The sequence below is a fragment of the Salvelinus namaycush genome, chromosome 5 (assembly GCF_016432855.1).
Source record: "Salvelinus namaycush isolate Seneca chromosome 5, SaNama_1.0, whole genome shotgun sequence".
Lineage (NCBI taxonomy): Eukaryota > Metazoa > Chordata > Actinopteri > Salmoniformes > Salmonidae > Salvelinus > Salvelinus namaycush.
Genome location: NC_052311.1, coordinates 21,820,108 through 21,833,392, shown reverse-complemented (window position 1 = coordinate 21,833,392; position 13,285 = coordinate 21,820,108). Strand labels below are relative to the sequence as shown.

The window sequence follows — 13,285 nt, the reverse complement described above, 5'->3', positions numbered from 1 at the left end:
AGTTTTCTGCTAAGGTGCAACCTTTGGTAAACTGATGGAAGGCTACTCAGAGTCAGAGTCTATGATACAGCGAAGCCTAAGCAAACATGCCCGTGCTCATCATGGTTCTAACAGGCAAAGTGAAACGATACAATGAATTTGCTCGTGGTGCACGCAGCTCAAAAGATATGGAACAACACCATTGAATCAACACCATCAGACATGAAACAACGATATAAATGTAACAACAGCACAACAAAATAGATTAACAATTTTCTTTTGCAGGTGCCTTTTCATTTTATACACCAGAGGTGCAACTAGTGCTTTCTAACTGCACTGAACCAACACAGTGGCGCGTGTGAGTGAAGCAAAACTGTCCAGTGGTCAAAACCATTCATGTTGAGGCGACGGGGGACAGGGTTCTAAAAGCAATTCATTATTATATCATATATAAAATGGCCACATCTATTTTAATATATACTAGCTCAAAACACTACTAATCATTGAACATGATAAATGACCCAATGGATCATTATCATTTTCAAGAGAAAAGAATAGGGGGTGCACCCCTATTTTGAACGTGGGGATACAGCTGGTCCGTTTGCTCCATTGCTCAGGCTCTTATGATCATCATCATCATCATCAGTCAGTCAGTCAGCCAGCCAGCCAGCCAGCCAGCCAGCCAGCCAGCCAGCCAGCCAGCCAGCCAGCCAGCCAGCCAGCCAGTCACCCAGTTCAAACTCCCTCTACATTTTGCTTTGTACAAATGCATGTCCCACCAAGTACCTAACAGCAGTCTGGACCACACCCCCCAAAAGAGCAACTGAGGCGACACTGGTGACCACAGAGCCACAGCGTCACCATTAGAAGACACTGGTGACCACAGAGCCACAACGTCACCATTAGAAGACAGTGGTGACCACAGAGACACAGCGTCACCACTAGAAGACAGTGGTGACCACAGAGCCACAGCGTCACCATTAGAAGACAGTGGTGACCACAGAGCCACAGCGTCACCATTAGAAGACACTGGTGACCACAGAGCCAAGGCGTCACCATTAGAAGACACTGGTGACCACAGAGCCACAACGTCACCATTAGAAGACAGTGGTGACCACAGAGACACAGCGTCACCACTAGAAGACAGTGGTGACCACAGAGCCACAGCGTCACCATTAGAAGACAGTGGTGACCACAGAGCCACAGCGTCACCATTAGAAGACAGTGGTGACCACAGAGCCACAGCGTCACCATTAGAAGACAGTGGTGACCACAGAGACACAGCGTCACCATTAGAAGACAGTGGTGACCACAGAGCCACAGCGTCACCATTAGAAGACAGTGGTGTCTACAGAGGCATGATCAGTTTGAGGGATCCAGAAGCTGATAGACCATCTGCCCTGACAGTAATGTGAAGACATGGAGGAACAACGTGGTTGTTGTGATCTGTGACTGGATGCCTATTGAAAATGCAAGTCATTTACATTTGTGTTTAAATACTGTATGTATATTTATGTAATGTGTATGCAGATTATTCACATGGGACTAGGGGAGAGCGAGAGGGAAAGGGGGAGAGAGAGGGGGGAGCAAGAGGATGAGATAAAGAGAGAGAGGGAGAGAGGGGAGAGCGAGAGCGACAGTCTGGGACATGTGTGGAGATCTGTGTGGAGATCGTCTTTGTCCACTAGCACAGTGTATGTGTGTTTGTGCATGTGTGTGGGTCCATGTATATTTGTGTATTCAAGCATGCCATGTACAGTTGAAGTCGGAAGTTTACATACACTTAGGTTGGAGTCATTAAAACTTGGCTTTCAACTACTCCACAAATGTCTTGGAAAGTCGGTTAGGACATCTACTTAATTTTTCCAACAACTGTTTACAGACAGATTATTTCACTTATAATTCACTGTATCACAATTCCAATGAGTCAGAAGTTTACATACACTAAGTTGACTGTGCCTTTAAAAAGCTTGGAAAATTCCATAAAATGATGTCATGGCTTTAGAAGATTCTGATAGGCTAATTGACACTATTTGAGTCAATTGGAAGTGTACCTGTGGATGTATTTCAAGGCCTACCTTCAAACTCAGTGCCTCTTTGCTTGACATCATGGGAAAATCTAAAGAAATCAGCCAAGACCTCAGAAAAATAATTGTAGACCTCCACAATTCTGGTTCAGCCTTGGGAGCAATTTCCAAACGCCTGAAGGTACCACGTTCATCTGTACAAACAATAGTACTCAAGTATAAACACCATGGGACCACGCAGCCGTCATACCGCTCAGGAAGGAGACGTGTTCTGTCTTCTAGAGATGAATGTACTTTGGTGCGAAAAGTGCAAATCAATTCCAGAACAACAGCAAAGGACCTTGTGAAGATGCTGGAGGAAACAGGTACAAAAGTATCTATATCCACAGTAAAACGAGTCCTATATCGACATAACCTGAAAGGCTGCTTAGCAAGGAATAAGCCACTGCTCCAAAACCGCCATAAAAAAGCCGGACTACGGTTTGCAACTGCACATGGGGACAAAGATCGTACTCTTTGGAGAAATGTCCTCTGGTCTGATGAAACAAAAATATAACTGTTTGGCCATTAATGACCATCGTTATGTTTGGAGGAAAAAGGAGGAGTCTTGCAAGCCGAAGAATACCATCCCAACCGTGAAGCACGGTGGTGGCAGCATCATGTTGTGGGGGTGCTTTGCTGCAAGATGGACTGGTGCACGTCACAAAATAGATGGCATCATGAGGGAGGAAAATGATGTGGATATATTGAAGCAACATCTCAAGACATCAGTCAGGAAGTTAAAGCTTGGTCGCAAATGGGTCTTCCAAATGGACAATGACCACAAGCATACTTCCAAAGTTGTGGAAAAATGGCTTAAGGACAACAAAGTCAAGGTATTGGAGTGGCCATTACAAAGCCCTGACCTCAATCCTATAGAAAATTTGTGGGCAGAACTGAATTGTGAAAAACTGAGTTTAAATATATTTGGCTAAGGTGTACGTAAACGTCCGACTTCAACTGTATGTGTGTGTATCCAAGCATGTGAGCACACACACACACCTTTCGATGCGGACGGGCGTGAAGAAGCGGATGCGGATGAAGTCCCCAGCCACAGGGGTGAAGGCCCAGAAGAAGTCCTCTCCCAGGTAGGCCTTCTCCAGGGTGAAGTGCTGGTACGTCTTCAGGCTGGTGGTCACCTCCGCCAGCGGGTTGGCGTGGCCCTTGTGCAGGGTCTGCTTGCCAAAGTCCTTGTCCTGGAATGAATAATTAGACCCAAAGAGGGGGGTTTAGGGAGAAGACATGAAGGTGTTTCTAGATTGACTTTGAGGGTGCAGTTCTAAAGACAGGGATGAATTCTGAATTGAGATCTGGAAGTCTGACTTAAATGTTCATTTAAATCCTTTAACTATTCAATTTACATGATTTACTTGAAAATGAATGTGAGTCATACTCTCTCATCTCTCCTCCAAGTGGCTTTGGGGTTGAGAGTAACTACATTACTGTTGGCTAAAATGATGAAATTCCACATGGAGAATGTGCAATTTCATGATAAAAGAGAATAGTATATTTCTAACACCAGATAATGTCACAACAAATCTCTGAGAGATGACTTGTAACATTGTAAAACATTTTCAGCTTGCTTATAGGCCTTTGCAACTGTAATTCAAATTCCTACGATAATGATGATGGTGATAGTGCATCCAATTCATCCCACTCTAGCTGAATGTGTCATAGTTCTAATTGTACCTATCCCTATTCAAATAAGCAATGCAATATAATAAATAAAATACTCTTCATCAAATGAGAGTATTTGCTAAATACATGTAAGCATTAATGTATAGAGAGAGAGTAGTGAGCTGGCCTGCTTGGTAAAGAATCTGAATTGAGAAAGCCTTTGTCCAGGACGAGCGGATCAATAGTGAATTGATTGGGTTAGACCAGGTTTTCCCAAACTCGGTCCTGGGGATATTTAAAGTTGAGTTGGATATTTAAATCAGCTGTGTAGTACTAGGGCAAAAACTAAAACATGCACCCAGCACTGAGTTTGGAAAACCCTGGGTTAGACTACAGTAGCAGTATTCAGGCTGATATCCATTGCTCTTAACATAGTAATCAGAGACATTAAACAAAGTCTTTACAGCTGGAGTCTGTATGGTGACTTGAAATGTATTCCAGTGCAGGGCTCAGAGACTTGAAAACTAATATTTGAACATACACAGACTTAAGTAGATAATATGACACATGCACAGTGAGTGGAAGCTAGTAAGCCTCATGTGTGTGTGTGTGTACACACACACACACACACACACACACACACACACACACACACACACACACACACACACACACACACACACACACACACACATACACCTCCATACCTTGAGTTTCTGGATCTTTCCGGCCAAGGAAGAGTGGGTGCCCACATGCTGGAAGAGAGAGGGCTTGAAGCGAATTCTCAGGTTGGCCTTCTGCCTGTCGCAGTGTTTCTGTGTGTGACAGGCAGGGGAGAGGTGGGAAAGAGGAGGAGGGAGAGAGAAAGAGAGTATGAGTGTGTGGGAGTTGCACCATTTTCTGAGACTGAGACCAGTTTGGAAAGTCATAGTATTTACATGTAACTCCCTGCTTGGATACTCTGTAACATATCTTTATTTTCTCTCTCCCTTGAAGTAATCACTGATCTAACATGACTGGGTCTGAACGACAGCTTGTATCAGGACAGTGGTTACCACAACATATAAGGAAAGGTTTACTTCCAACTGGGCCTAGGTTTACCATGGGGGAGGTTGAACTTACCGCGTCCTTCTCCGGGTTGCACACCTTAACCCACATGATGTGGTCCAGCAACCAATCAATTGGCTTGTCCTTGTAGAACATTAGCATAAACTCAACGATCAGCGACAGGTCCACGGACTTGAACATCTTACCTGAGAAGAGACGATATACAACTTAGTTACAATGCGTGACATCATCAAATAGCACCAAAGGTTGTTCAGCTAGTACCTTGTCCATTTCTAAACATTTCATCATATCTTGAGCCTATGAAACACTACTTCCCAATTGTAAAGTGTCCCTTAGCTCCTATCCCAAGGCCCTTGGTGAAAATCTGAAAGGTCTGAAGGGATTGGACAGGTTTTTGAAATATGGTTATAACTACATTGCCATCTGCTAGTTGGAACAATTCTATCCTTTCAGATGTATTAGAAGGGGGGCCATTTGGAATTGGTGAAAAGTAGAAAGTAGAGTGCAACAAGGACCTAGAACGGAGGCTAAACTTAGCCAATGTGCTCTGAAATTAAATCAGAATGAAACAGAATTGCACACGGACCCTTGAGCGCTGAATTTAATCTAATGTAATTTAATTGTCAGATTAATACTGATTAATGCATTAGATGCAATTTCATAAAGTCACCAAGTGGGTTAGAAGAGGAAATCATTTTTGGTCAAAACGAGGTCGTTTGCAGTATGTTGTTTAAAGGAATTCAATTATTTTACAGGTGTTTAATTGTAATGCTTTGAAGCTCTTTCCACTATAATGTTTTCCAGCTATTATAGTCATTACAAAGACAGAGGATTCAGTTCAGCCAATTACAAGAACAGAAATACCTCATTTTCGTTAGAGTGTAAGAACAGGCTGTATGATCTTGTTTGTCCTCATATGAAACATAATCCAACAAAATACACATGCACTCAGCCACCCACCTGTGCACACTCTGAATTAAAAAAGTATTCTCCTCTCCTCTCCACATGCCTCTCCCCCAGTCTCTCTTTATACCTCCCTACCCCTCTGTACATGAAACCACTTCTCTCTTCTCGCTCCTCTCCTCCATTCCTTTCTCTCTGGTTACACCATCTCTACTGAGGTCAACACTCTTTCCTTGGTTGAGCTGTAGCATTCACCCTCCCTCCCTCCCTCCCTCCCTCCCTCCCTCCCTCCCTCCCTTCCTTCCTTCAGTCCTTCCTTCAGTCCTTCCTTCAGTCCTTCCTTCAGTCCCTCCCTCCCTCCCTATCTCTTCCACCCTCCCTCCTTCCTTCCTTCAGTCCTTCCTTCAGTCCCTCCCTCCCTCCCTCCCTCCCTCCCTCCCTCCCTCCCATTACACCATCTCTACCGAGGTCAACTCTCTCTCCTTGGTTGATCTGTGGGCTTGATGAAAAAGCGATGAGAGCGGAGCAGCCTGTTCCTGTCAAGTGGAGGAGAGGAACAAGGGAGTGAGAAGAGAAGAACAACATGGTTACAGTCTTCTCTTTCTGTCTCCACACTCCAGGGCTAGGGCCTTTGTTATTGCAAGGTTGACGATGCCACAGCAACATGGGTTTATGAGAGAGCGAGAGAGAGCGAGAGAGAGAGAGAGCAAGAGAGAGAGGAGAGGAGAGAGAGCGAGAGAGGGGGTAAAGCGCTTGTGTAAGGGAAGGAGTTACAACTCATTAGAATCCCACAGAGAGGTTGAGGGAAAGAGGGAAGGAAGGGAGGAGAGAGAGACAGAAAGGGGAGGATGGAGCGAGAGATGGGTAGAAACAGAGAGGGTGAAAGGTCAGGTGGTCAAGTGAGAGGAGTTCAGCTAACAGTCATTATAGAACCTGATGGGGAAGGGGGAGTGTAGGAGTGGAGAGATGGACTGTAAGATAGGTAGAGAGGGAGACAGACAGAGTGAGGGAAAGTGGGGCGTTGGAGAAGGGAGAGAGAGATGCCTAACATTCATTACAGGCCTGCTGACAGGGAGGGATTGGGGAGGTGGATGCTGGAAGGAATGTGTGTGTGTGGAAGGGTGAGAGAGACTCATCTCTTCAGTAGGTCCTATGATTGAGTGTAGTCTGGCCCAGGGGTGTGAAGGTGAATGGAAAGGCACTGGAGCGTCAAACCACCCTTGCTGTCTCTGCCTGGCCGGTTCCCCTCTCTCCACTGGGATTCTCTGCCTCTAACCCTATTACGGGGGCTGAGTCACTGGCTTACTGGTGCTCTTCCATGCCGTCCATAGGAGGGGTGCGTCACTTGAGTGGGTTGAGTCTCTGACGTGATCTTCCTGTCCGGGTTGGCGCCCCTCTCGGGTTCGTGCCGTGTGGGAGATCTTCGTGGGTTATACTCGGCCTCGTCTCAGGGTAGTGAGATGGTGGTTGAGTTGGTGGTTGAAGATATCCCTCTAGTGGTGTGGGGGCTGTGCTTTGGCAAAGTGGGTGAGGTTATATCCTGCCTGGTTGGCCCTGTCCTGTGGTATAGTCGGACGGGGACACAGTGTCTCCCAACCCCTCCTGTCTCAGCCTCCAGTAATTATGCTGCAATAGTTTGTGTCGGGGGGCTAGGGTCAGTCTGTTATATCTGTAGTATTTCTCCTGTGTTATCCGGTGTCCTGTGTGAATTTAAGTATGCTTCCTTTAATTCTCTCTCTCTCTCTTTCTCTTTCTCTTCTCTTTGAGGACCGGAGCCCTAGAACCATGCCTCAGGACTACCTGGCCTGATGACTCCTTGCTGTCCCCAGTCCAACTGGTCGTGCTGCTGCTCCAGTTTCAACTGTTCTGCCTGCGGCTATGGAACCCTGACCTGTTCACCAGACGTGCTACCTTGTCCCGGACCTGCTGTTTTCGACCATCTCTCTCTACTGCACCTACTGTCTCTAACTCTGAATGATCGGCTATGAAAAGCCAACTGACATTTACTCCTGAGGTGCTGACCTGTTGCACCCTCTAAAACCACTCTGATTATTATTATTTGACCCTGCTGGTCATCTATGAACGTTTGAACATCTTGGCTATGTACTGTTATAATCTTCACCCGGCACAGCCAGAAGAGGACTGGTCACCCCTCAGAGCCTGGTTCCTCTCTAGGTTTCTTCCTAGGTTCTGGCCTTTCTAGGGAGTTTTTCCTAGCCACTGTGCTTCCTCATCTGCATTGCTTGCTGTTTGGGGTTTTAGGCTGGGTTTCTGTACAGCACTTTGTGTAACGTCCTGACCAGAGTTCTTATGTGTTTTGCTTGTTTAGTGTTGGTCAGGACGTGAGCTGGGTGGGAATTCTATGTTGTGTGTCTAGTTCGTCTGTTTCTGTGTCCAGCCTAATATGGTTCTCAATCAGAGGCAGCTGTCAATCGTTGTCCCTGATTGAGAATCATATATAGGTGGCTTGTTTTGTGTTGGGGATTGTGGGTGGTTGTTTCCTGTGTCAGTGTTGGTGCCACACGGGACTGTGACGGTTAGTTTGTTTTGTCATTTTGTATAGTGTCTTGTTTTGTGTTTATTAAATCATGGAAAATTACCACGCTGCACATTGGTCCTCAGATCCTTCTCGCCTCTCCTCGTCTCAGGAGGAGGACGACTTAGACTGCCGTTACAGAACCACCCACCAAACTCGGACCAAGCAGCCTGAGTACGGGCAGCAGCAGCGGCCCACTACCCAGGAATCCTGGACATGGGAGGAAATTCTGGAGGGTAAAGGACACTGGGCTCACATTGGAGAATATCGCCGCTCTCGGGAAGAGATGGAGGCAGCGAAAGCCCAGGAGCGGTGGTATGAGGAGGCAGCACGGAAGTGTGGCTGGAAGCCCGTGAAGAAACCCCAAAAATTTCTTGGGGGGGGGCTAAAGGGTAGTGTGGCGAAGGCAGGTAGGAAACCTGCGCCCACTTCCCATGCTTACCGTGGAGAGCGGGAGTACGGGCAGACACCGTGTTATGCGGAAGAGCGCACGGTGTCTCCTGTACGTGTGCATAGCCCGGTGCGGGTTATTCCACCTCCCCGCACTGGCCGGGCTAGATTGAGCATTGAGCCAAGTGCCATGAAGCCGGCTCTACATATCTGGCCTCCAGTACGTCTCCTCGGGCCGGTGTACATGGCACCAACCTTACGCATGGTGTCCCCGGTTCGCCAACACAGCCCAGTGCGGGTTATTCCACCTCCCCGCACTGGACGGGCTACGGGGAGCATTCAACCAGGTAAGGTTGGGCAGGCTCGGTGCTCAAGGGAGCCAGTACGCCTGCACGGTCCGGTATATCCGGCGCCACCTTCCCGCCCCAGCCCAGTACCACCAGTGCCTACACCACGCACCAGGCTTCTAGTGCGTCTCCAGAGCCCTGTTCCTCCTCCACGCACTCTCCCTGTGGTGCGTGTCTCCAGCCCAGTGCCTCCAGTGCCGGCACCACGCATCAAGCCTCCTGTGCGTCTCCAGAGCCCTGTACGCACTGTTCCTTCTCCCCGCACTCGCCCTGAGGTGCGTGCCCTCAGCCCGGTACCACCAGTGCCGGTACCACGCACCAGGCCTATAGTGCGCTTTGAGAGTCCAGTGTGCCCTGTTCCTGCTCCCCGCACTAGCCTTGAGGTGCGTGTCTCCAGTCCGGTACCACCAGTTCCGGCACCACGCACCAGGCCTACTGTGCGCCTCAGCAGGTTTGTTTTGTCATTTTGTATAGTGTCTTGTTTTGTGTTTATTAAATCATGGAAAATTACCACGCTGCACATTGGTCCTCAGATCCTTCTCGCCTCTCCTCGTCTGAGGAGGAGGACGACTTAGACTGCCGTTACACTTTGTGAAATCGGCTGATGTAAAAAGGGCATTATAAATACATTTGATTGATTGATTGATTGAGAGGGAGGGGAGGTGGGATGCTGGAAGGAAGGTGTGTGTGTGCGAGTTAGTGGAAGGGGGTGAGAGTGAGTGAATGAGATATAGAAGGAATACAGAATGAAAGTGTGCCCGCATGTGTGTGTGTTCGTGGGTATGTGCATAATAGCGAGGGTTCTGTGATTGTGTGCTGTCTCTGATGTGGAATTCTGCTTTCATCAGGCAGGTGTGTGACCTCCTGAGTCAGTCACTACATCAGGCAGTAGAGTCAGTCTCAGTGAGTCACTGACTCACAGAATCAGTAGGCTCACTGAACCCCGGATCTGAGACCCAGTATGACCCAGTGACTCACTTAGACTGACTCTACTGACTGTTCTCAGAACAGGGCAGCTTACCAATTTAAGAATTTCATCACACTGACCTATGTTATCTAGGGGAATAATATAAGCTAAGTGACGAAGGCATTAAAAGGTCAACACGTACACACCTGTAGATAACCTCTATAGGCAGCCACACACCTGTAGATAACCTCTATAGGCAGCCACACACCTGTATATAACCTCTATAGGCAGCCACACACCTGGGGATAACCTCTATAGGCAGCCACACACCTGGGGATAACCTCTATAGGCAGCCACACACCTGGAGATAACCTCTATAGGCAGCCACACACCTGGGGATAAGCTCTATAGGCAGCCACACACCTGGGGATAACCTCTATAGGCAGCCACACACCTGGGGATAACCTCTATAGGCAGCCACACACCTGGGGATAACCTCAATAGGCAGCCACACACCTGGGGATAACCTCTATAGGCAGCCACACACTGGGGGATAACCTCTATAGGCAGCCACACACCTGGGGATAACCTCAATAGGCAGCCACACACCTGGGGATAACCTCTATAGGCAGCCACACACCTGGGGATAACCTCTATAGGCAGCCACACACCTGGGGATAACCTCTATAGGCAGCCACACACCTGGGGATAACCTCAATAGGCAGCCACACACCTGGGGATAACCTCTATAGGCAGCCACACACCTGGGGATAACCTCTATAGGCAGCCACACACCATAACTTCAGTGCTGAGTTATACAAAACAGCCTTTGAATGCGGTCTTATAAGAAAATGCTCAGGTTAAATGTTAAAAGCATAACATTCCATTTCCATCTGTATTTTATGGAGAGCCATTTAACTATCTGTCATCTTTCCATTTTCTACAATGTTGGCTTCAATTCGAGGTCTAATGTGACTGCATCCATGAATCAACACCTCTCTCTCTCTAACAATCCACTCTTTCCTTGCACTCGTATGCACAGCCATACACGCAGATGGCTGCCACCTGATTCTCCCTGATTGTGCCGGCTGCTAGCCCTGTCACGCTGGTTAGCTGCGGAATGCTAATGACAGCAGAGGGGAGAGAGGGGAGCAGTCGCTAACCACTAGCTAGGGCTCCTAAAAACACCTGAGAGAGCCCCATCGGAGCACAACCCGTCAGATTACTGCTCACAAATCCTCCTGTCGCCTAGCCGGAATGATGTATTTAGCGCTGCATGGCTTATCCTGTGAGGGGAATATTGTTATGGTGTGTCTTGGATCATTATCGTCACAGTGACGGCTAATTATCTTATGTAATTGTGTTTTGAGGCAGTCAAACACTGACTGCACTAAGCCTAAAACAGAGGCTGTGTCGCTCTATGACCGGGTAATGACGCATGATGAGTATAGGAGATTGGATACATGTGCACAAACCAGGCAAACCTTCTTGTCGAAATTAATTTCTCCATCTTTAGGGAATAAGAAGCAAAAAGGTAAGAGTATCATTACTCAACCCTCTAGCTATTCCTCCTTTCAACCACCTCTTATGTTTAAAATCTCTAAAAGCTGACGACCTTTAGGTAAGCCTAAATCTTGACATGAGATTTCAAATCAGTCTATTCCCTTCCCTACTCCCTCTCTCATATTCTCAGACAGAAAAAGAGGAAGGGAGAACTGAGGTTGGTGTCTTTTCCATGACCAATGGTGTTGACAGCCCGGCGGCCATGATTCAGCGAGCTGCTCGTTGTGACGGTCGGGAGAAGCGAGCCTGTCGGCTTATCAAAACTCTGGGGCGAGTGTGCCTCAGAACGGCATTCAGTCACGGTTGTCGAACTGGGCCCGCTGTCCCGGGCTACCCGTGAGGACCATGCGCTCCAATTAAATGTGAGTGGAGAGGGGGATAGAGAGAAAGAAAGAGAAAGAGGGGGAGAGAAAGAGAGAGGAGATAATGAGAGAGAGAGAGAGATGCGGGGGAGACAGGGAGAGAGAGATGGGAAGGAGAGCGAGAGAATGACAGAAAGAGGGGGAAGAGAAAGAGACGCCTCACCTCAATTTCCTCCACGGGAAGCCCGGTTACGAATCTACAGACTAAACTGACAGGCAGACTTTACACGCTTAGCTTAGCACAGCAAGTAACAGCAACGGATATGGCATCCGTCAGAAGCTTATTTGACACGCCTTCGCTTTATGTTTGATAAGTGGAATAGGCCCACGCCAAGCAATGTCAGTCTACAATTTCTACTCAATTGAAAGTGAATGGCAATCTGAGCTTTGTTAACCCCCCCGTTGTGTTCAGTAATATGGTGTCGTGAGAATTGAATACTGTTGCTTTAAGAAAGTATCAGGCACGTTGTGCGTGTACAGAGATGTGAGGATTGGATGAGGGAGGTTTGTACGAGTTGTTAACATGTTGATCTGAAGTAAAGACGTTCAGTTTAATTGCACAACAAGCCTCCGTGCATTTGTAACACCCCCCATTGAAGATAGGCCTCGGAGACAACGTTTAGTCCAGTAGCAACATATTCCATAGACATCGATCATTTTATTAGTCAATTGGCTTCCAATAAACTATTCCCCAATAGGTAGAAGTTGCCTGTGGGCACAGATCTCAGATCAGCTTGCACTCTCCTAATCTACCCTTAACCATTAGGGGGAGCAATTTGACTGACCTTAGATCAGCGCCTACTCCTTAGTCCCTATATATCCTACCCCCTAGTCCCTATATATTCTACTCCATAGTCCCTATACAGCCTACCGCCTAGTCCCTATACATCCTACTCCCAAGTCCCTATCCATCTTGCTCCCTAGTCCCTATCCATCTTGCTCCCTAGTCACTATCCATCCTGCTCCCTAGTCCCTATCCATCCTGCTCCCTAGACACTATGCATACTACTCCATAGTCCATATACATTTTACTCCCAATTCCCCTAGTCTAGTCCCTATAAATCCTACTCCTTAGTCCCTATACATCCTACTCCCTAGACCCTATACATCCTACCCTTTAGTCCATATACATCCTACCCCTTAGTCCCTATACATCCTACTCCTTAGTCCCTATACATCCTACTGCTTAGACCTTATCCATCCTGCTCCCTATCCATCCTTCTCCCTAGTCCCTATCCATCCTGCTCCCTATCCATCCTACCCCAGGGTCCTTATCCATCCTGCTCCCTATCCATCCTACTCCATAGTCCCTAATCATTCCCCCAGTTCAAATACATCCTACCCCCTAGTCCCTATACATCCTACCCCCTAGTCCCTATACATCCTACCCCCTAGACTCTATACATCCTACCCCCTAGTCCCTATACATCCTACCCCCTAGACTCTATACATCCTACCGCCTAGACCCCATACATCTTACTCCCTATACATCCTGCTACCCTTAATCCCTATCCATCCTGCTCCCTAGTCTCTATCCATCCTACTCC

At 47.5% G+C, this 13,285-nt stretch overlaps 1 protein-coding gene across 1 annotated transcript in view; it reads right to left on the bottom strand.

The window, feature by feature from the left end:
* Positions 1–13,285, bottom strand: part of LOC120048047 (alpha-1,3-mannosyl-glycoprotein 4-beta-N-acetylglucosaminyltransferase B) — a 182,480-nt gene that overhangs the window by 7,687 nt on the left and 161,508 nt on the right. Inside the window, exons 9-11 of the mRNA XM_038993728.1 lie at positions 4,785–4,915; positions 4,370–4,477; positions 3,048–3,241 (exon numbers count right to left, since the gene is read on the bottom strand). Coding sequence (XP_038849656.1) covers positions 3,048–3,241; positions 4,370–4,477; positions 4,785–4,915 — 433 coding nt within the window. The remainder of the gene's footprint in view (positions 1–3,047; positions 3,242–4,369; positions 4,478–4,784; positions 4,916–13,285) is intronic.